The sequence below is a fragment of the Wyeomyia smithii genome, chromosome 3 (genome assembly GCF_029784165.1).
Source record: "Wyeomyia smithii strain HCP4-BCI-WySm-NY-G18 chromosome 3, ASM2978416v1, whole genome shotgun sequence".
Classification (NCBI taxonomy): domain Eukaryota; kingdom Metazoa; phylum Arthropoda; class Insecta; order Diptera; family Culicidae; genus Wyeomyia; species Wyeomyia smithii.
Window position 1 is genome coordinate 262,463,762 of NC_073696.1, and position 22,560 is coordinate 262,486,321.

The 22,560-nt window shown below is 40.7% G+C and overlaps 3 protein-coding genes across 5 annotated transcripts; 1 reads left to right on the plus strand and 2 right to left on the minus strand.

Annotated features, from left to right (window-relative positions):
- Positions 1-1,377: 1,377 nt before the first annotated feature.
- On the plus strand, positions 1,378-3,448 carry LOC129732447 (uncharacterized). 2 transcript variants are annotated; one of them, XM_055693340.1, is made up of 6 exons: positions 1,378-1,570; positions 1,635-1,831; positions 1,965-2,058; positions 2,322-2,441; positions 2,499-3,225; positions 3,285-3,448. In XM_055693340.1, the coding sequence occupies exons 1-6, from the start codon at positions 1,531-1,533 to the stop codon at positions 3,319-3,321; spliced, it is 1,215 nt and encodes a 404-aa protein (XP_055549315.1). In that variant the 5' UTR covers positions 1,378-1,530; the 3' UTR covers positions 3,322-3,448. The 2 variants fall into 2 exon arrangements, with proteins under 2 accessions (XP_055549315.1, XP_055549314.1); XM_055693339.1 differs by having other exon boundaries at positions 2,499-3,448.
- Positions 3,449-10,632: 7,184 nt separating this feature from the next.
- On the minus strand, positions 10,633-12,849 carry LOC129729235 (uncharacterized). The gene has a single exon (XM_055687732.1). The coding sequence runs from the start codon at positions 12,847-12,849 to the stop codon at positions 10,633-10,635; it is 2,217 nt and encodes a 738-aa protein (XP_055543707.1).
- Positions 12,850-14,808: 1,959 nt separating this feature from the next.
- On the minus strand, positions 14,809-17,909 carry LOC129732445 (uncharacterized). Of its 2 annotated transcripts, none has more exons than XM_055693335.1 (2): positions 16,982-17,909; positions 14,809-16,924 (listed from the first exon to the last, which is right to left on the minus strand). In XM_055693335.1, exon 2 carries the CDS (start codon positions 16,709-16,711, stop codon positions 14,831-14,833), a length of 1,881 nt encoding a protein of 626 aa, XP_055549310.1. In that variant the 5' UTR covers positions 16,712-16,924; positions 16,982-17,909; the 3' UTR covers positions 14,809-14,830. The 2 variants fall into 2 exon arrangements, with proteins under 2 accessions (XP_055549310.1, XP_055549309.1); XM_055693334.1 differs by having other exon boundaries at positions 14,809-16,805; positions 16,858-17,909.
- Between the last annotated feature and the right edge of the window lie 4,651 nt (positions 17,910-22,560).

The window sequence follows — 22,560 nt, forward strand, 5'->3', positions numbered from 1 at the left end:
ATAGGTCTCGAAAAGTGAAGTGAGCGTGAGAGTGAAATATATTTCACCGTAAAGTGACTCCCGTAATATGCACCCATATTTCTATTCTAGAGGTCCGCGCGGATCTAGCATGCTCCTAATCAACCCGATCGTGTCTCATGGCCAATTGCCGTGTGATCTAATTTTTTTCTCGCTTCAAAGCGACACTTAATGATTTCATTTTAAGAATATCGCTTTCGGAGCGACACTGAATAGTATTTGGCAATCATGAAAAATTCTTCACAGTTGAAATCTCTACAGATTTTACTTTTATACATAAAGTGAAACGGTCATTCAATGCGGTAACTGGATCAGATTTCCCAAAAGTTACTCGAAGGTGACGTATCGGTTCAAGGTTGACAGCAGACAAAGAAAGTGGGCGGAAACTTAGCCGAAGCCTGAGCTCCTTATAGATCTATCGTTAGTGAAATTTACAAAATGTTTACCGACGGCTCAAAAAACGAAGGGTTGTTGGTGGGATTTGGTGTATTCTTAAACTCTCTTGAAATCTGTGACAGAGTTAACGACAATTGGTTTGTTTTGTCCGCAAAAGCGACAAAAATCTGTCCTAAAACTTAAAATAGTTGCCCTAGAAAAATTATAGCTTCAATTCCTGTAAAATTTGGTGCTTCTAGCCAGTGTAGAATACGTCAACTTACGTCAAAGTGGCGTATAGCAATTACTCGTCGGGTTCGTCGCTTCAAAGATATGTTGACGAGAAAACTCATTTAGATCTCTGAAAAAATGTTGGTGACTAGGGGCACCGAAGTTCATAGGAATGGTCAAAGAGCTACTCATTTTTCATTTTTTCCAGTTTGAGCTTCAGGGTCAGACCTATGTTGACCAGTGTTATTAAGTACTCAAGGTATTGTCAATCATGTTTTCTCTACTTGCCATTATTTTGGCTAAGAACCGTTTTCATATAGGAAGTGAAGAAATTTCCATGCACAAATTAGGATCCTTGGTTTAAAGTTGCAGGCTTAACTGAGCAAAGGAAAAGTTGGCTGATTCCAAAACTCATTAAAAAGTTGTGTTTTTGTTTGTAGCAGAATCTTGAAGTTTTTGACAAGTAATGCCACGGGCAATTAGATTACATTGCAAAGTGAATCATTCTTTTCACCACCCAATCTTGAGCATCCCAGTATTGTTGCACTGAGTAATACATGAAACTTAGAGTGACCCCTCCTGTTATGTATCCTACGTCGAGTTTTCCTCGTTCATAGGTACTCAACCAATAATGTAGTCGCACTAATGAAACGCTATCACTCAATCATTTCATATTGTATCGCTTTTTGGTCGGCTTAGAGATAAGCAACCGAAAATTAAACGCTCCAGTTATGCGATAAAGTGCTGAGAACTGTCCTCATAAGATGTACGTTCAAACTCTTGGTAAACGTGATTCCTGGATCGAAAAAATTATTCATGAAAGCCTAGCATAGCAAGCATCCAAATTGGCAATCGAATCTATCCCGCTACTGGATGCGGTTAGATGAGTGAATTTAGTTTATCGAAATGTCCGGTTTAGGAAGGCAACTGGGAGCAGTTTCGGGTGGTTGGTTTCCAGTGGAGTCATTCAGAGCTGAAACTTGTATTGGGTCGAATCATTTCTTTTGCAGGTCTGCTGCTGACATTCTGCGGAGGAATACATATTGGATGGAGCATATACCACCTGAACATGCCCGGTAACGAGTGGGCTGTTGGAATAACAGTTCAGAAGTACAGGTTTGCCGTACTGTCGTTTTTCACTGGTGTGGTTGCCGCACTGGTATTATTGGGCCAAGTTAAAGATCTTCTCTCGAACCGCATCTGGTTGGTGAGTGAAACAGTTAGAAGGTCACAACCGTATGAATGAAATAAATGGTTCTAAAATTTATTTCTGAACACTTAATCAGAGCAGATTTTTTTCCTCAAAAAAGAGATGAATTGGTTTTTTTCTAACTTCGCAGATGGCATCGGCTTTCTTTTTCCTAATAAATGGAGTGCTTTTCGCAATACTACCAATAAACTACGTAGTGACCGTTACTTCGAGAGTCGTTGCAGGTAATATTGCTGGTATCATAGCTTCAGCAATAAAAAAAGTAGCATTTGGAACGTTCAATTGATCGACATCGAAACAAAAATTCAAGTACAAATTCTCAAGACAAGAGCCCCAGAAGCATTGGCCAGCTCTTTACCCGTTACATTTCTGTTTCTTGGAGGTTTCGCTTCAATCGGACTTCGGACCCGACCTTCTAAACTCTACGCGAATCTATGTCGATCACTACAACAGATTACCCTGATATAACAATGAGTTATCTTCTTAGGTCTCGGTCACGGAGTCGCACACACAATTATGCTAATCTACAGTGGAGAAATAACCCTCAAACAATTTCGAGCAAAATTCATCGCCATACTTACAGCATCCATAATCGCGGGTATCACTGGTAAGTTTTTTTTTAAAGCAACCCACTATTTCATGACGACCTAAATTTTATCTTCAGTTTTCTCGCTAATATCAATGGTTACAACGAACCATACGTACACCGTCGAACCGAATATGCACCCTAATCGAGCCTTCGGCATAATCATCATGCCCTTTAGCTGTATTGCGGGGGTGCTGATATTTTTCTTCATGGTAGAGTCGCCAATTCACGTACTCTGGAGACTCGAAAACGAAGCTCTTGCTCGGCAGAATTTGCGAATTCTACGAAACGATCCAACGAAGGCCGAATCTATCGGTGAAGAGTTCAACGAAATTGAGCTTCTTGTTAGGAGAACGAATAGCCATCCTATGGAGAATAGGCTTTATTATACTGAAGGAAATTTGGAAGTGTTTTCCTTTTGTGGATCGCTGAAGGTGGGTAACTTACTGGTTTTCAATTATACCATGAACATGGCGAAGATGTTAAGCGTGTCGGCAATTTTCGAGACAACACCCGTGAGCCATAACTGGGGCCCATCTATTTTAGTACTCAGTAAGCTAGTGGCTGCCGTTATAGCAATATTCTCGATAGACCTTCTGCCACGGCGCTTCCAGTATACGATTTCAACTTTTGTCACGGCTGCATTACTTGTAGCTTTGGCAATTATGTCGGAAACATTGGAACATCTAGAACCTTGGATAATACCATTAATGTACACCATAGCTGAAGTTTGCTCAGCTCTAGGCATGCTACCAATGGCGGACATTCTAACATCCGAAGTATTTCCTTTACCCAAAAAGGCTATGTCAGTTGTTGGGGTGCTTATATGTGAATACCTTGGACATATGATTGTGTTTATTTTAGACTTCACTTTTCCAACTACTACCGATGGAAATGCTGAAACAGTCATTATGAATGGTATTTTGTTGCTAGAATGTTTGTATGTCTATTTTAAAATACCAGACACGAGAAACGCATCACTTGACGACACCATATTTAAATTTGTAGTGTTTGGATCGAAGTAATAAAAAGAGTGTGTAATTGAAAAGTTGTTTTTATGTTGCTTTTCGCGTCGGAGCTTAAATTGCTGTGCGTGATGCACACAAAATAACATAGGAATGATTTACTGTGAAATTAGCGCTCAAAATAGCAATCTCGATATAAACGTGTTTAGTTTTACACCACCAGAGATTTTTCGAAAATACAGCGTACAGTGAAAACTTTTTTTTCGGTGTGTGGTGCAAAATGAGCACAGCAGTGGGGTATACTAAGCATCCTTATAAAACATACGGGTCATTCCATACGAAGTGTACATGCCACATGCATCACAGATTTTGCTCAAAATTGGGGGTATTATGCATCTAGTGTCACTTTGGAAGAATCCCAAGTTTGGTGTCGAGTGGAAAACCCCCCGCTCAGTGGGACCCTCTCTTTGTTGCAAGATATAGAATTTTTTTTTTCACAACCACTTTTCTATTTCCTACAATTCATAAACGTAAGACGTCCGAAAAATACTGATAGGTAATTGTTGAACAAAATAAACCAAGAAATCTAGAAAAAATGTTTTTTTTGATTTTTGATTTTTTTTTTGATTATTTTTGTATTTAAAAATTAAATTGCATTTTTCGACAAATGCAGCTAATTTTATGTCAAATTTGATAGTTTCATCGTATTCCGAGGTAATATGAGCCAATCTCGAGATATAAAACTTTTACGAAAAATAATTAAGTAAATTTTAAACTAACGCTTTCATTGCACTAAAGATGACTAGAACAAGATACCTGACTCTTGCAGAATTCATCGGACATGATTGTCGCTGCGCGTGAGCAAAAGTCGAACTAATTTATACACTGTTAATATGATGTATGCTTAACGTCAAAATCAACTGACGACAAGGCCAAGACATGACTGCTGAAAGGTAAAACATTTTTTTCAGTATCCAAGTGGACGACATTACTGTGCTGCCATCCGAAAAATTGTGATAACGTGTACGAATGTTTAGTTCTCAAACATGAAACTTTCCGGAAGAATCAAGAATTACCGGCACGTCATTTTAAAGCAAGCGAGAAACTTCCTGATAACCGCTTTGAGCCCGCTCTACAGTCAAGTTTTCCACTCTTACAGAGGTTAATGAAGCAAATATGATCCTGGCCATTTGCACAATGGTTCTGAAACCTGGTTTGCGACATATCAGACTGTAAGTTCTGGTAGAATGAGACCTGAAAATAAATATAACCCCTCGATATAAACCCCCACTCTGACAGTTAAATTCACACTTTTCTTTCGTACTTTGAAGTACTTAAAATATGGCAATAGCATTTAGTGCAAAAAATGACAATATCATTAATCTGCATGTTATCTTAAGCGTCGAGCTGACCAAACTGCTACACCTTTTTCATATACAATCTTGAACAGCTCAACGATCGATGACGAACTATGCACGATAAATCGGTTTTGCTCATCAGAATTTAAGTCATCAGATGGCAGCACTAACCGTCGGGAATCGGTCGTGTTCAAAATGTATGAAAAATATGGAAGTTAGGTATCTTGTTCTAGTTATCTTTGATTGTACTTAAGAGTAAGAGACATCTCCGGTACGAGACGAATGAAGTGTGCTATGACATCCGATCTGCTCTTACTCGTCGCTTAGAAAATTGATGGGCAGTCTCCCAACAGCATATGTTCTGCCCGCATCCTTGACTCTCAGATAGAATTCTCTCTCTTCTCTGTCTCTTATTCCTTCCAAATATTAGAGACGTGCACAAAAATCTGCGAGATGCACAAAGTTTTTTTGCACAAGTCTGAGTAGTTGAAGGATTCCTAGCCAGAGGCAAGATCGTAAAACCGGTCGTCAGAAAAGGTAATTTTAGGCCCTTTTTTATTTGGTAAGAATGCTAAGTGTTGTGTCCTGTGTCGCGTCGCGTTTTGTAAATCAAGTTTTCCCGTAAGTAAATGGGAAAATGACAAACCAGGCGAGCAATCATTCCGCGGGCTTTTGATGTACTTCCGAAGCGGCTAGGGACATCAAAATTCACACTTTGATCTTAGCCTTTAGGCCGAGGAGCGATACACAGGCACAGCTATAAAGTTGAAGAGGTTCTTTATAAAATACGACCGCAAGTTTAACGTAGAATTACGACAGTCTGTCTGATGTCAATAATTTTTTCGCGACAGCTTTGAATATACACTCGATGAGGGTTAATCAATTTAATGGTGTGTAGCGGTACATTTTTCCTTTTTTCGTATATTATTTTTGCTTTAAAAATGAACAAAATCCGTTGGAAACTGACTGAGCTTAAAACATTTGAAAGTGGGCAATATTCGTGACGCTCTCGATGTTTCCGGTTTCACAATTTGTACCCCTATATATGTTGCCGTAAGACGTAATTCTACGTCGAAAGCGCACTAATTGATGTGCTCAAGTTGACTCTGTTGAAAGAAAATTGAAAAGAAATCGTATTAATTTATTCATAAATATTTGAAATCAGTTGTATTGGTGAGAACTGGCAACAAGGCCGATTGTTTGTTCGCGTTTTTATCTCCACGTAATTTATTCTTTTAAAGTGTGTTTGGCGAGACAATAAATAGTGAAATCTACTAAAAATACTAGTGTTGGAGTTCCAAACAACAAAACTATTGGAATATGCAGTCTTTGGAGGATTTTGTGCGAGTTAAGTGATAAGATTTTTTTAGATTTTTTTTTTCTGTGGGTTGTTTGTGTTGATATACCATATACTCAATCAATTGTTTTTTGACATGTAGGCAGCGCTGCATTTTTTTGCTTTGATCATCGACGTGTAGAGGCAGATTCATACAGATCTGTTTTGTATGTATTTTCGGTTGAGAGTAGAGGAAAAATAAACTAATTTTTTTACTAGAATGTTTGTAAACATACATAGGACTTCTTGTTCATACGAATGAGTTACTTAACAAAATTTTTTAGAGGCTCGAGTTTATGTTTCGGAGAACATTGTACTTTGTTCGCGTGGGTCTTATTTGACATTATTCGACTATCAGTTTAGATGTAATGGAAATATATGATGTGGTAAAACCCTTGGCTGTCTGAACATCAATTTGCTTCTAATGACAATTATGTCAAATCTATAAACTATCTATGTATTCATTCACCCCTAACCTCAAAACATAAAACAGTAAAATCGCTATATAAATAATCTAAAAATTCAACTGATAAAATACAATTTAAACTAAAAAGTCGGTAAATTACAACAGCCTCAGCTTTTATTAGCTCTGAAAATTCATACCTATAACATAATCAATTATCGACCCGCAACATCTAACAGATGTATCCCAGGGATTTCCTTTCCTACTAAAATTTCCCATCTCATGTAACATTTATGAGAGCACGTAGAGTTCTCTGCGGTTCTCTTAAGTAAATGTTGGACTAACATTCCTTTTCCGTTCCCCAACAGTTGCAAGGACGTGGCCAGGGCGGTAACAGTTCTCTAGAGACATCTGACCTTTGTTTAGTAACATTTAATTAGATCCTAAATTTCATGTTACTGTGCAGTAACAGTTAACGATTTCAGCTTTGTTGAATGTTTAAAACAAAGCAGAAAGAACTTTCATTTTGCGAAGGTTTCGCCGGAACCCTCGGTTAAGTACATGAATACGAAGATTGTTTGTATTTCATGAAGCTGTGAGAAGACAGAGCTTCACCGGAGGAACCCTTAATCGGCAAAGATGCTCCTTCTGCAGATGGTTATGAACCATGCGTATGATCGAGATTCTGTGAGAAGTGACTGGTTTGTAATGGTGAAATCTTAGTAAATTGACTTACTTACAATTTTTACAACTTAAGTACAGGAATAACAGGATGGTATAGTGTAAAATCGTACGTGCTAAGAGCATGTAATATTAGTTTTACTAAGCAGATCCTGACCACTAATTTTTTAATCGATAGATGAAGTATTAACCAAACTTTTGATAAAACGATTGGCATATCTTTCCAATCAAACCAGTAAGGAAATTGCCTAGAGACCAATTGGAAAAACTGCGGCTATCCAATCACGAGCTCACCTTTTTTTTCTAAACCGGATGGAACTCTCATAAAGGCAACAATATAACATGTATCGTGTCGTGTTGGGCGGCTTGAAGGAAGAAAATGTTCCCATTCTCGTGTCGGATATAAGTGTCGAAATTCTGCTGTGATGTCAAACTATAACCGTCTTTTAAGACGTTACATCCTTGTTAATGAAGTGTTGTGAATTTTCTAATACGGACTCAGTACCGTGAGCAGAACGTGCCGAACTTTTCTGTTTGAAATCGGATTTGTTTCCTGTATTTCGCCGGTTATACACAGTATCAACGAATCGTAATAAACATCACACTGCTGCGCAATTGCAGCAGCATCAAACCTCAGTTGCAGTTTATTAATAACCATTTATTATGATCTTCCAAATACATGTAGTAGCCTTGAAAAAGGCCGATTATTGCAATTGCAATTTTCGTTCAACTATCGCATAAATGTTTCATGGTCAGATCCCATGCGATATCCGCTCTGACATAATACATTTTTCGAACGTTAGAGAATGGTATAACTGGAAATAGAGGTGAAACTTTTTTATTTAAAGTTATACCATTCTCCAACGTTCGATGAAAATTATTTCGTATGTCGCAATACTAATGTACGAAAAATACATCTCAGTCATTCTGGCTCAGAGCAATCTTTTGATAAGCACCGCCTTTATTTCCAGTTCCTACAGTTTGTCTCAGTTCCGTAATACGGATGTACAAAAATGATTTCTTGTGGACAGTCTGTCGAGCCGGACCGATAAAGCTCTCATAAAGGCAACAAAATAACACGTGTTGTGTTGTGCTGCGCGGCTTGAAAGAAGAAAATGTTCCCTTACCAGTGTCGTATGGAAGCATTGTTGCGTGTTTGATATTGCCGATGGTATAGACCGTTCCGATAATTATAAATACACTTACGATCAACCGTCATTTCAAATAACGTGCAGCATTCAACAAAACGTTGGCTGCGTCCGGTTGTTTACATCCAAAAGAAACAGATGCTGTCATTTTGACGTTGACTAACGTCTATACCGAAGTTGGGCACCTGAATTTGAAAATCTAGTAATTCAACCAGAGAAAACCAGGGAAAAGTGGTCAGGTTTTGAGCGCTTATTTTTCAGTCATTCATAATCAGGTTTTCGAGGTTTTGACATCAATCGATCAGAAATTCCTTCACGGTTTAATTTATGTAACAAAAACAAACTATTGTTTGAGATACACTATTGAAAAATTGGTAATTAATATCGATTGTCTAAATCATACCGCGCAGCCAATCACTACCTCTCTTCCCAAGCACAGTCGACACTAACGGATACAATCGATCTGACTTTGTTGTTATTGTTGTTGTCACTTTCTGTTTCCGATGCTTATTTACGTTCCTTGTAATTTCATTAGCCCCTCCTACTTTCTAAATAACTGACGAAGCCTTGGTATAAAGGTACAGTTCGAACATTTCGAGCGTCTCGGAGGTTTTATTATATTCATATGCTACGCATAAACGTGTGCATGAATGAATTCGCGGAAAAAATGTTAAACAAGCTATATTGCATTTTTTTCGAGAAGGATATGTCCAGTACATATGCAGATTTTATTCTACAGATTTTTTCAAATTTTACCAAGGTGATAAGATTTTTTGAGCTCCAATATACAGATGAAAATGTGGCATCACTGCGTGTGGCACCGCCAGGTTTGAGAAGCCACCATCATCCAGCGTATGTCTTTGAGCTATATAAGAGACTGTTTCTCCTTAAGCAAAGCAGAGGGACGAATGACCGTTTGGGGTTAAAGTCCCTTCAAAAGAAATCAATCAATCAACCCCCATTAGTTTCATTACTAAACCGTACCGGTTACATACGGACGCTAAGTGTTAGCAACTGAAAGGAGGAAAGACAAAATAGTACCGGTCATCTCGGGCCGATTTCACCCGTAGTCAACGTCATGCGGTCGTGTCTTGAATACCACCCTCTTACTATTTTCTAACATTTAGTGCGAAATTTTGAAAATGCGTGGCCTTTCTCCCGAGCAAAGAAAGCGAATTGTGCACAAATGGGGCACCGTGAGTGGTCTTTCTATGAGAAAATTAGCCAGAGAAGAAGGTATAAATGTCGGAGCAGTTTAAACCGCATTGCGGAAGTATTGTGAAGAGTGCACATTTACTGATGCCCCAAGACGTGGTAGAAAACCCGGGCCTGTTGATCCCACAATGGACAAAAAGGTTGAGGAATACTACAAGCGGCATCCTTCAGTATCAGTACGAGATGTGGCGAGAAAGCTTGGAACCTCGGCGAGTAACGTTATGCGTGCCAAGGGAAGAATGGGTCTGCAGACCCGTCGGAAGCAGAAGCAGCCAAAACGAAATCCAAAACAAGCTGAATTTGTGAAACCGAGAGCTCGGAAGCTTTATGACAAACTTCTGACCAAAAGAATGGGGTGTGTTATCATGGATGACGAAACCTACATAAAACTGGACTATAAGACTCTGCCAGGACCGCAATTTTATACATCACCGAAGGGAAAGGATGTCCCTGGACCAGTGAAAGCCATTTACACCGAAAAATTCGGCAAGAAGGTAATGGTTTGGCAGGCCATTTGTGAATGTGGGAAAATATCTCGTCCATTCATTACGAATGACACAATGAATGGTAAAATTTACGTAAAAGAGTGTTTGCAGAAAAGTTGTTACCCATGGTTAAACAGCATAACAATCCTCCAATCTTTTGGCCCAATCTTGCTTCCTGCCATTACTCTAAGGATGCACTAGGGTGGTGTTGGCGCAGCGAATTAAAAAGGCGCAGCTACTGATATCGAAACTATATTTTGCGTTGTTTCAATCTACAAGAAATTTTAATGCTTTTTCGTCTAAATTTAATTTTAAGCAACTTACAATTCAGTGGCTATTATATTTGTTGCAGGCCTTTGTTCTCGGCTGGCCAACTTGGGTTAGGTTAAGTCTGCCTTTAAAGTGCATAAATAGCAAGCTTAATACATAATATATCACGAAATATTACCTCCAATTTAATAATACAATTCTAAATATTCACTTCAATTTTAAATATTCACTAATACAATTTCTAATCAAACAATTTGGACAATCGGTTCAGTCGGTCGGTTGCGCGTGTGCTTTCTCCAATGACTCAGCTCAAAAAGAGCCCTCCAGAGTGACAGGACGTCTTACTTACAGTCAGACGGCAAGGTTGTCGGTTTGCTGGGAACTCGACGTCCCTGTGGTAACATCGCACAGTAACGTCCCTGTGTTAACATCCTCCCCCGGGTGCGGTCCACCGGTCGCACCATCGATTCCTACGTCGAGCACCGCTATTCTGGATACAGGTCGTCTAATAACTCCTTTCGCAGTGTTCACTGTAGCCTGGCGAACGTGACCATCTGGTGCAGTGATGACGTCAATGACACGTCCGCGTGTCCATGCATCCCGTTTGCCTTCGTCGGCTATCAATACAACATCCCCAACTTCGACACGTCGAGAGTTCTCGAACCACTTAGTTTGTTTCCTGATCACTGGCAAGTATTCCTTTAGCCAACGTTTCCAGTAGCAATCCAGTTGACCTTTTATTTGATCCCACGACTCGCGAGAAGTATTGTTTGAGTGGTTGATGTTATTGTTCGGTTGCTTAGCTCCACTAGAGCTACCCAATAAAAAGTGATTAGGGGTGAGAGCTTCGGATTCCGCGGAATCGAGTGGTAGGTAAGTTAGTGGTCTGCTATTTACGATGCCCTCTGCCTCTACGATCAAGGTATGCAATTCTTCATCGTTCAGTTTCCCTTCGACATATGCTTCTGACATTGCCTCCTTTACTGAGCGAACTAGGCGTTCCCATGCGCCACCCATATGTGGTGCACTAGGGTGGATGAAGCTCCACTTCGTTTTAGAGCTAGTAAACATCATCGCACATTCTCGATTGATTTGCTTACGGAGTATTCGTTCAGCCCCATGGAAATTGGTAGCATTGTCACTAAATATTTCTACAGGTGAACCCCGGCGGTTAACGAAACGACGTATGCAGGAAATACACGATGCAGTCGTAAGACTGTGCGCTACTTCGAGATGCACTGCCCGAACCGTTAAGCACGTGAAGAGCGCAACCCATCTTTTAACAGTAGAACGGTTTTGTTTTATCAACAGTGGGCCAAAGTAATCCAGTCCGACGTAACTGAACGGTCGGTCGTATACAGCCAGGCGGGCAAATGGCAACGGTGCCATTGGCGGAACTGCAGGCTGCGCTCGGCGCACTTTACACCACTGGCAATTTCGTCCAACTTCTCTCACCAGCGTTCGGAGCTTCGGAATGACAAACAATTGACGCACTTCGTTCACGACAGTTTCCGCGTTCGCGTGATGGTAGGTGCGATGGTATTTCTCCACAAGTAGACCTGTACAGTAATGTTTTCGTGGTAAAATTATCGGACAGCGTACGTTATAGTTTATATGCTTTGCTGTCGCAATTCGACTATTTTGCCGCAGTATTCCCTGTTCATCTAACATCGGTCTAAGCTGATAAATCAAGCTCGTCTTCTCGATTGGCTCCTGTTTATCCTTTGGTAGCTTTTGATTTTTTCTCAGAGTGGCCACTTCATCTGGGTAAGATTCCATTTGAACTTGCCTTAATATTTCAATTTCGGCCGCTTCCAGTTCCGGCTGCGTCAGATGGCCGTGTCTTCTCCCCTTTTTTAGATAAATATACAAAAATCGGAGCGCATAGGCGACACTCCGCAGAAGCCTCTCCCATTTGGAAAAACGACGGTATTCAATCACTGGCTGCCAGGCTTTATGAAAAAGAATGGATGATCTAATTTCTTCGGTGGTATTCACAACGTCATCAGCGGCACGCGGCCATTTATTCTCGGAGCAGCGTAAAAACTCTGGTCCATTGTACCATAAACTATTGCCAAAGTTTGGTCCAGTCCCCCACTTTGTAGCTTCGTCGGCAGGGTTTGATTCAGAGGGGACCCATCTCCATTCGTCACCGGTTGTTGACTCTTGGATTTCGCCAACCCGATTCGCTACGAACTGTCTGTAGTTTCTAGGATCAGCTCGAATCCACGAAAGGGCGACTGAGCTATCTGTCCACAAAATTTTCCTGCCAATAGTGACCGAGTGGTTGCTCTCGACGAATTTCGCCAATCTGGTTCCCAATACACAGCCTTGTAGTTCCAATTTCGGTATCGTCATGGGTTTGAGCGGTGCGACTTTTGCCTTTGCCGCGATTAACGTGCACTGAGGCGTACCGTTGCTATTAGTCGTTCGCAGATATAAGGCACAAGCATACGCGAGAAGACTCGCATCAACAAAAACATGAAGTTCAGCCTGATTGTAGGTTTGTACCGATGCATCAGGAAAATAACAGCGAGGAATTCGAACATCCGTTATAAAGTCGATCATCTTGATCCATCTGCACCAGTCTCTGAACGGATTTTCACCAACCTCCTCATCCCATCCGATTCCCTCACGCCATAAATCCTGCACAAGAATCTTTCCATGGATTAGGAAAGTTGCCAACAATCCTAAAGGGTCGAAGAGCGTCATGACGCAACGTAAAACTTGACGTTTTGTTGGTATAATGTTGTTTTCCAAAAGCGTTCGAGAGTTCATCTGTCAGCGGGTTCCATAGCATCCCAAGTACGCGCTCACAACTCGTGCTAGTCATAACTAGGCTTTTACTGATAGCAGCTTGTTTCTCCCCAAGGTGCTTCAATACGCCGTTGTTGTTCGAGAGCCAGTTTCTTAGCTCGAATCCGCCATTTCGGAAAATTTGTCGCACTTCTTGAGCAACACGACATGCTTCTTCCTCTGATCCAAAACTGTCTAGATAGTCATCTACATAAGTACTCTTCAGTATCCCTTCGGCTGCTCTGGGGTACTTTTCACTGTGCTCTCTGGCGTTTTTATTTTTAACAAATTGGGCTGACGCTGGCGAACAGGTCGATCCAAACGTTGCCACATCTACTAGGAAAATATCGGGTTTTTGCTTTGGATCGGTTCTCCAAAGAACTCGCTGCGCATGTTTATCACTCTGTCGCATCAATATTTGCAGGAACATCTCCTTCACATCTGAACACACCGCAATCTTGAACTGCCGGAAGCGATATAAAACTCCCAATAAGGACACCAACTGGTCAGGGCCCTTCAGCAGCATGCTATTTAAAGACACACCCTCATATTTAGCAGCTGCATCCCACACTATACGTGTTTTTCCCGGTTTCTTCGGATTTGTTACTGCTCCAATAGGAAGGTACCAGATTCTTTGGGGATCGGCTGTGTCAAGCTCCTCTTTCTCCGCTTTATGGATATATCCTTTCTCGACGAATTCTTGCATTTGACGGTGAACATTTTCTTTAAGTTGTGGGTCCCGTGTCAATTTTTTCTCCAAACACTCCAACCTGCGCAGAGCCATCAAATAACTATCCGGTAGTTCTACATAATCATCCTTCCATAGTAAACCGGTCTCAAATTGTTTCCCAACGCGTACCGTGGTCTTCTCAAGCAAGTCCAACGCTCGCTGGTCAGCTTTGGTAGACAAAGTTAATTTTCCTGCTCCTACTTCTTCTATATCGTAAAATTGTTTCACAGCATCGTGCAGATCCCTGTCCGGGTTACACTCACAAACGTGAACATTACATAAACTTGGCCCCCCGGGTTGTTGCCGTCCATAGACACACCAGCCGAGCCTTGTCTTTACTGCAGTAGGCCCGTTTCCATTGCCTTCTCTCACCTTCAGTGGAACAGCTAAGTGAATATGTTCCAATCCAATCAATAGTTTCGGAGTAACGTTCTTGTAACTCAGTAATGGTAGCTGCCGGAGATAGTCAAACCGCTCAAAGGCGTTTTCCTTTTGGAAAGTTTGGCTGGGGAGGTTTAAACTGGGTACCGTACGTACATTCGACATCTGAAATCGTCTCTGTGAACCCAGTCCACTTATAGAAACGGTGACAACCCGTGAATTCTCCTCAACTCTTGAAGTATTCCCCGTCCACCGAAGGCACAGTGGCTGCACGGTATCACTTACTCCAAGCTCTTCCGCGATTTCATTTTCCATTAGTGTTAGCGAGGACCCTTCGTCTAAGAAAGCGTAAGTATTCACCTGACCAGCTCCCCCGTACAGCGTAACGGGTACCATCCTAAACAATACACTCGAGCCGAGATACTGATGAGTGTGACTCTCCGCTGATACACTAGTGATCGCAGTCCGCCGAATGGAATGCAACAGCGGATGATGACGATACTGGCAGCCGTCTATATTACAACGATTGTTACTCCTACATGACCGCCGACCATGATTAAAAAGGCAATTTTGACATAAATTCAAAGCTCTTACTTTACGCAAGCGCTCATCTACGCTTAAATTTTTAAACGTCAAACAATCTCACAAACGATGACCGATTTTTCCACAGAAATTGCACTCTACCTGCTTCGTCACTGCTACTGACTGTTCTAGGCTGGCACCAGAATGAGAATTGACGTATCCTCTCGGTTTCAATTTATCCTTGCATCTAAAGGACTCCGAGTCGAGCATCACCACACTGGATGCATCACTAACAACATTGTCCATATAATTGCTTAACGTCTTCAGATCCACGTTACCATGGTGTCGTTTATGTGCAGCCCACATAAGCTTTTGATCCGCTGGAAGTTTGCCCACAAGTTCCTGGAGAAGCATAGGATTGGATAAATGAACATGCTCGTTCGCCGCCTCAATGTGGTCGCAAAGAGCTTGTACTGCCATGCCGTACTCGATGAGCCCTTCCAGTCTATCAGCCTTCGGTGCCGGAATTTTCCGCACCTTTTCCAATAGTGCATTTATTAACAGTTCTGGTCGTCCGTATCTCCTACGAAGCGCTTCGATAACCTGCGGTACCGCGGCCGGTAGCACCAAACGACTACGAACTGTCTCCATAGCTGGCCCCTTAAGGCACCGTTGTAAACGCAACATATTTTCCCCATGCGTGTACCCACACGCCGCAGTAGTGTACTCGTAATTAGATATAAAAATTGGCCATTCTGCTGGGTCACCTGCAAATTGTGGAAGATCACGGGCCAAAGATTGCCGCGCGGCTATTTGTTGTGACGTAGGACCGATACGATTTGCATTTTCTCGCTGCTGGTTATACAACCCTGATAGCGGAGTAGAATGATTATTTCTATCCGATGAGCGCGCGAAATCTTCGCGCTGCTGCTCATGACTAACGTAAGGAGCGTGTTGCTGTTGCTGCACATTCGGAATATTGTGTTCGACATCGCAAAACCGGACTTCGTTACGATACTGTTCTCTACCACTAACGGAAATTTCATTATAAGGGATCGTGGAGGACTTACTAAGAGCTTTATTGTACATTTTATCTGAAAACCCACTCTTAGAACAATTATTATTACCTATACCACTCATTGCGAACCCATCACCCGTCGTTTTACTTTTCTTTATCGCGCCTAAGTTTCTAGGCTGTGGGCAATCTGTATTTCGTTCACTGGGGAAATTCTGGAAATCATACCTGTTTCTATTTAGCATTGGACTTATTTGAAAGCCGGTATAATCCAAACCGAGCCGTTCTTTACACTGTTCAAGCTGCTGACGTATATCGTCCAACGCCTGAGATGACGGAGCTGACTGCAGCTGTAAGCGATCAAGCTTACGTCCAAGATTGTGTACCATATCCACTACGCTACTATCCTGCTGGCTGGCAGACGTAATCCAGACAGTCGTTTTTTTTGCTCGACCACTCGTAGCGCCTTTGTTTGTCGTATCATTGTGTTGACCGTGCTGATCTGTGGGCAGAGCTGCTGCTAATGGAATTCGTTGGTTATCCAATGCGCCTTCTTCTTGCTCCAGATTATTTCCAACGCAATCAATGATTGTTCTATTTTCACTCCGATGATGAGGATATCTTGTAGATTGATTTATAACCTCTAACTGCTCGTCCAGAAATTTTTGCTTTAGATGATGCTCCATTCTTTGTAGCTCGAGCTGCTGCCGTTGCTTCAGCAGGGCGAGATTGTTTTGCACACTATCACTAGAGTTATCCGATGACAAGACGGGCGAACCGGGGACCCCTGATGGTGTTGTGTTGCAGTGAGAACAGATCCAGGCACGATCGTTAACAGAGTCAGTGACACCAGCACATGTAAAGTGCCACCACTGATCACAAGAATCGCATTGGACAAAATTCTGGTCAGCATCTGGATCGTCACAAGATGTGCAACCTTCCCGCTCCTCTAGCGCTGGTTTTAGACGTTTCTCGGACGTTGCCATCGGCACGTGCAGATGAATTATTGAAAGATGTTGGCGCAGCGAATTAAAAAGGCGCAGCTACTGATATCGAAACTATATTTTGCGTTGTTTCAATCTACAAGAAATTTTAATGCTTTTTCGTCTAAATTTAATTTTAAGCAACTTACAATTCAGTGGCTATGATATTTGTTGCAGGCCTTTGTTCTCGGCTGGCCAACTTGGGTTAGGTTAAGTCTGCCTTTAAAGTGCATAAATAGTAAGCTTAATACATAATATATCACGAAATATTACCTCCAATTTAATAATACAATTCTAAATATTCACTTCAATTTTAAATATTCACTAATACAATTTCTAATCAAACAATTTGGACAATCGGTTCAGTCGGTCGGTGCTTTCTCCAATGACTCAGCTCAAAAAGAGCCCTCCAGAGTAACAGGACGTCTTACTTACAGTCAGACGGCAAGGTTGTCGGTTTGCTGGGAACTCGACGTCCCTGTGGTAACATCGCACAGTAACGTCCCTGTGTTAACAGGTGGTATAAAACAAATAATGTCACATATTGAAACTTTTTGGGCTTTGACCAAGGCAAAGCTGAGGAAATATGTCAAACCAGCGGACAAGGTTGAAAAATTTAAAAAAGATTGGCTTAAAGTGGTAAAAATGGTCGAAGAACACACTGTGCAAAAGCTTATGAGTAGTGTTAAGGGAAAAGTTAGAGAACTCGCGTATCCTACGAAAAATAATCCCAACTTGAATTGAAACTGGGAAGAAAACACTTATTATCTATATTTCAGAATAAAATGACCCGAAAAATCTTGTATTTTTTGTTTTATTCAAGAAAGAAGATGTATTTATAATTTTCGGAACAGTCTATAAACATGAGTTTCTGCTGTGATGTCAAACTATAACCGTTTTGTTTTAAGGGGTTATATCTACCAAATGCTCAAAAAAACAAGATTTTTTTCATGAATTTTTTTACAGGACATTTTAGATATAAGGTATATAAGTTATATATCATTGGGTTGAGCAACTCTTGCAGAATAGATAAAATATTTTTATTGCTATTTTTGTTACAAAATGGCGGCTGTGCAGCGATTGCCGTGAACCGCTTTTTTTAAAAGTTGTTCCGCGGCGAGCAGTAGAAGTCGTGCCCAACTCCACCTATAACCAAAACAATTTTTTTTTTCATTATCTACATAAGTGTCGCTAGTGAAGTACAAATGATTATATTTTGAGAATTTTTCTTCGCAAAATGGCAACGGTTTGAAAAAAAAAATTCTGTTTCGACAAAAAAAATTGACTTGGATTATTTATAACTTTAGTTGCTGTTAATCAATCGCTAAAATCGTGTGTACTTCACTAGATAATCTAATGAAGAAGCTACAGTTAAAATTTCAAGTCAATCAGATGTAAACTTTTTCAGTTCTACTGCTCGTCGATTTTAAAAACATGGTTTTGAGAAAAACGCGTTTAAAGTTTCAAATTGCTATAAATCTTAAAAATCGCAACAGTAAAGCCCCTAATAATTTTTTAACCTTCAGTCAGCTATCTCTGTGCCGTAAAGTTGTCCTTTCTGGGCTTTATCTTCCTCTTCTTTCTTTTGTTTTGTCTGATCGAAGGCTGCGCCTACGCTCTTTCGTGGTATCAAACATGCGACGCACAGTGACTCTGACGCAGTTGGCGTCCGATCCCACGCAAAACTCAAACTTGTCACTCATATTTAAGTACTTTTGAGTATAACTCACAGTTAAAAAGTAACAAAAAACTCAAATAAAGAACGCACATAACGAAAACGGCTGATCTACTAAACAAATGAAAATTGTGAGTAAAAACGTGCTGTAGAGACGCTATAACGGTCGAACCTTGATGCAGCGACCTCTATACTACAAATTTGAAACACGATATCGATCATAGGTAACTTCTACTAGTTTACAAAGCCCCGAAATTAAAAACAAAAATGAGCATTGCCAAAATAAACGAAAAAGTTTTTTGGAGCATGAAAGTTGTTCGGTAGAAATAGATTTAAACGAATTTTGAGTTTAGATCAGTACTTGAGCGATGTAGATTTTGATTCTAGGATAGTCTTAGCATGATTTAAGCCAATAAAAAAAAATGACAAGAAAATTTTTTTTTGGTAGATATAATCCCTTAACACGCAATAGCGTAAGTGCTGCATTTCTGTTATCTGCTGCCATCCGGTATGAGAACAAGTATAAATTACAACCAGCCCTTCGCAAGACCACCAACACGTTTTTGAGGCAATGTTGATTTTTTTTGGCTTGCAAATGCTGAAATTTACGGTTTTCCGTCCGTTACACATGATGAAAAATCTTAACTACTTCAATCACATGACTGTAGAGCACCAAAAGGTGCTAATTTATTTCACAACAGTAACAACACTGTCAAGTTTGTTCAATTATCATCATTTCGAATAACCATTTGCCGATGATTCTGGTTCTCCCGTTTACGCTAGTAGAATTGCCTGCAATTTCCAATAATTCTGCAGCTACCGAAAACTTCATAACAGCCGCCAGATAGACAGTTACTTAAGTATCAACGCGCCCAGCGCGATCAACCAGAAATTGAAATCTGACTTTTCTTTCTTCGTCACGATCAGCATCCAACGTCCGTGTGGTACCGGTACAGTCATGGAATGAATTATACATAAAACACAAAGCGCGCACTCTTAGTCAACTAGGTATATTCTATCGACCTTGTTAGGGAAAGAAGCATTGAGCGACCAATCAGAGATCGAAACTTGCGTTTCGACAAGGCTTGGCAATTTTCAATAGTACAATAGTTCGAACATTCAGATTATATGATGTTCCAATCGATTGCTGCAAAAATGACGGAAATCGGCTGGACACTGACTGAGTTTTTAACGTTTGAAATTGGACAATTTCCGTGACGCTCTCGATGTTTTCGGTTTTTGAAATTGGATCCCTGTATTGAAATTGGTCCCCTGTATATGTTGCCGTAAGACGTAATTCTACGTTAAAAGTTAATTTCTTTATGGGCCAGGTCGCACGAGGCGCAACTGCACGTTGTTTTGATGTTCTCCGATTGAACTGAAACTTTCAGCGTTTGTTTGTCTATTCAAGGTAGGAAGTTTAGTAGAGCTTTGATTTTTTTCATTCAGGTTAAGTGGGGTAAAACGGCCCTTAAAAATGATATAACCAAAAACGTCTAAATCACAAAAAACGCAATAACTCCTGCTAGACATGATGGATTTTTTCTAAAAATTTGTGTTATTATACACTAACAGTACATACTTCAAAGCGCATGGTCACAATATATGGCAAAGAGTTAACATGACACAAAAAATGCGCCAATTTTCCTACTCTTCTCAACATCGATAGAAAAAATATCTGAACATATCGTTTTGTAGAGCAACTCAAGAGCTTTAATTTCATGTGTAAGCCAAGTGCTCTATTTTACCAGAACTACCTATTTTACCAGAAGATACGCCATTTGGGGTATAACGTTTCTTGAAGAGTTTTTTTTCCCCAAAAAGCCGTCATGAATCAAGTGACAAATAAATTTACATAAAAAAATATTTTTCTTGAAAAAGACTTGGCACCCTGGAAGCTGTTTTCTCAACAGAAAAAGGTACAAAGTGTGGTCTGATAGACAATCGGCCTCGAATCGCTAATTGAAGGGTTTCATATGCCCGATCTATAAAAAAGACCACCGCCTAGACTGTAATTATTATCGGGGCATAATTCTTGACAATGCCGTGTATAAATTGTATGCCGCATGCTTTTCCAAAGACTGAGACAGTTGCAGGAAACCTTTGTTGGCAAATACCATTGTAATTTGCGAGGGGGAGGGATCCTCGATTCAGAGCAGCGTACGACTCAGTTAAGAGAAATGAATTATGGCAGTTAATGCTCGAACATGATTTTCAAACAAAAAGGATTAGACTGATTCGCGCCACCCTTGATGGTTCCACATCAAGCGTTAGGCTAGAGATGCTTTCGTGACGTTAGATGGTTTGAAACAGGGTGACGGGCTGTTAGGTGCTATACGGAGGGTTGGGGTACAGAGAAGCGGCAACATCATGACGAAGTCTCACATGCTCATGGGTTTTGCGGACGATACCGACATCATTGAAATCAACTGTACAGCAGTGGAAGAAGTGTTTGGACCTCTCAAGAGGAAACCTGGGAGAGTTGAGCTTATCATAAACTCCGCCAAAACGAAGTACTTGGTGGCTGGTAGAAAGCGTGATAGCCCGTTGAATGTTGATGCTACAGTGGTGATAGATGGGGAATCATTTGAAGTAGTCGATGAATTTATTCACCTGGATACATTGATGACGTGCAACAATTCGTTAGTCGTGAGATAAAGGAGCGGATAGCTGCCGCAACGATGATCTTCTACGGATTGAGAAACCAGCTAAGATCCCGAAGCCTACAAACCCGTACAATAAAAACACTGATTCTCTCGGTGGCTCTCTATGGTTATGAACAAGGTTGTTAATACGATAGATTATCGTCGACAATCGTCTACGCCGTTACCGATAACGTATGGTATCGTTATTGACGATGACGATATCATCTTCAAACATCAACGATATCGGCGATAACGATAGTCACTAGACGTTATCAGCTCACTTACGCCTTATGCCAGTTTTGTCTGCTGTGGTAGCGAATGGTGTACGACTTGATCAAAAAGCTAGCACGGGGTGAGGAAACGTTTTTTCACTTCGGAGGATTGGAGACGAAACATCACTAGGCAACAGGAAGAAACTTTTCCTTATTTGTTTATGTTTCGCTTCTCATCAGGGAAATAAATTTCTCAGTTTTGATTGTTTTAGCTTATGAGGCGCTTTTTAAAGCACAAATTCGAATAGTAAGGTATGTAGCATTGTCATATTCGCATTTAAAATGCATCTAAATGATAAATCTAATAAGGCAAAAGAAGGTATTGCAGTGGATGGTAATAAACAAACGTTATTGATTCGATAATGTCCAGTAGCTATCGTCATTGACAATGACGATAATGTCTGAAGACGTAAGCGTCATCGTCGATAACGATAACAGACGGTATCGTTATCGGCGTTAACGATAAATTATCGATTAACAACCTTGGTTATGAAGCATAGACGACTTGCGTTCAATCCTTGGCGGCAAATGGTGTTTGGCGCAGAAGCATGACCAGGCTTACAAATCGGCAGATATAGTCAAGCGGATAAAACACGTCAGGCTTCAGTTGGCTGGTCATGTCGCTAGAATGCCGCAGAAACGACCAGCAAAAACCGTATTGAGCAGGAATCCGATGGAGGCGACTTGAGGGTAGACCCCGCATCACTCGACTTGGATATAGTCGTACATAAAAATCCTAGAAAATAGTTGTAAATGTTAAACACGTTATCACAACCAAAAAGTGTGAAATTTTTTATCGCATTTGCACAGAGCGTAAGAGTGTCTTGTTTACATATCAAAAGTATAAATACAATTTATATCTTTAAATTTTCATGGTTGTTGTCTAACTATCGCAGATTGAGTTAATAGCTGAAAAATTGAGTTTTGTACATCTGCTGTTCCGAAAAACGAATTGTACTCAACCAAATCGACTCAAGAACATTGCTGGGGTCTCAGTTTTGCACTAGTGTGCCAACAGCAGAGACGTCTATTGCAATGGAAAAAATTGGTCAAAAGGTGCTAATCTGACAAGCCATTTGCGGTTTGCAATCGAACCACGAATTACAGGAGACATGCTATCCATGCTACCAGTAATGAGAATGACCTGAAGTTGATTGAGTTTATCGAAGTCAGAGGATCCGAGGTCCAGACGTCAACTCTGCTAATCTTTTCTTTAGGAATATTTTTTTACGAGCTGGCAGAAGTATTCAAATTTAGCAC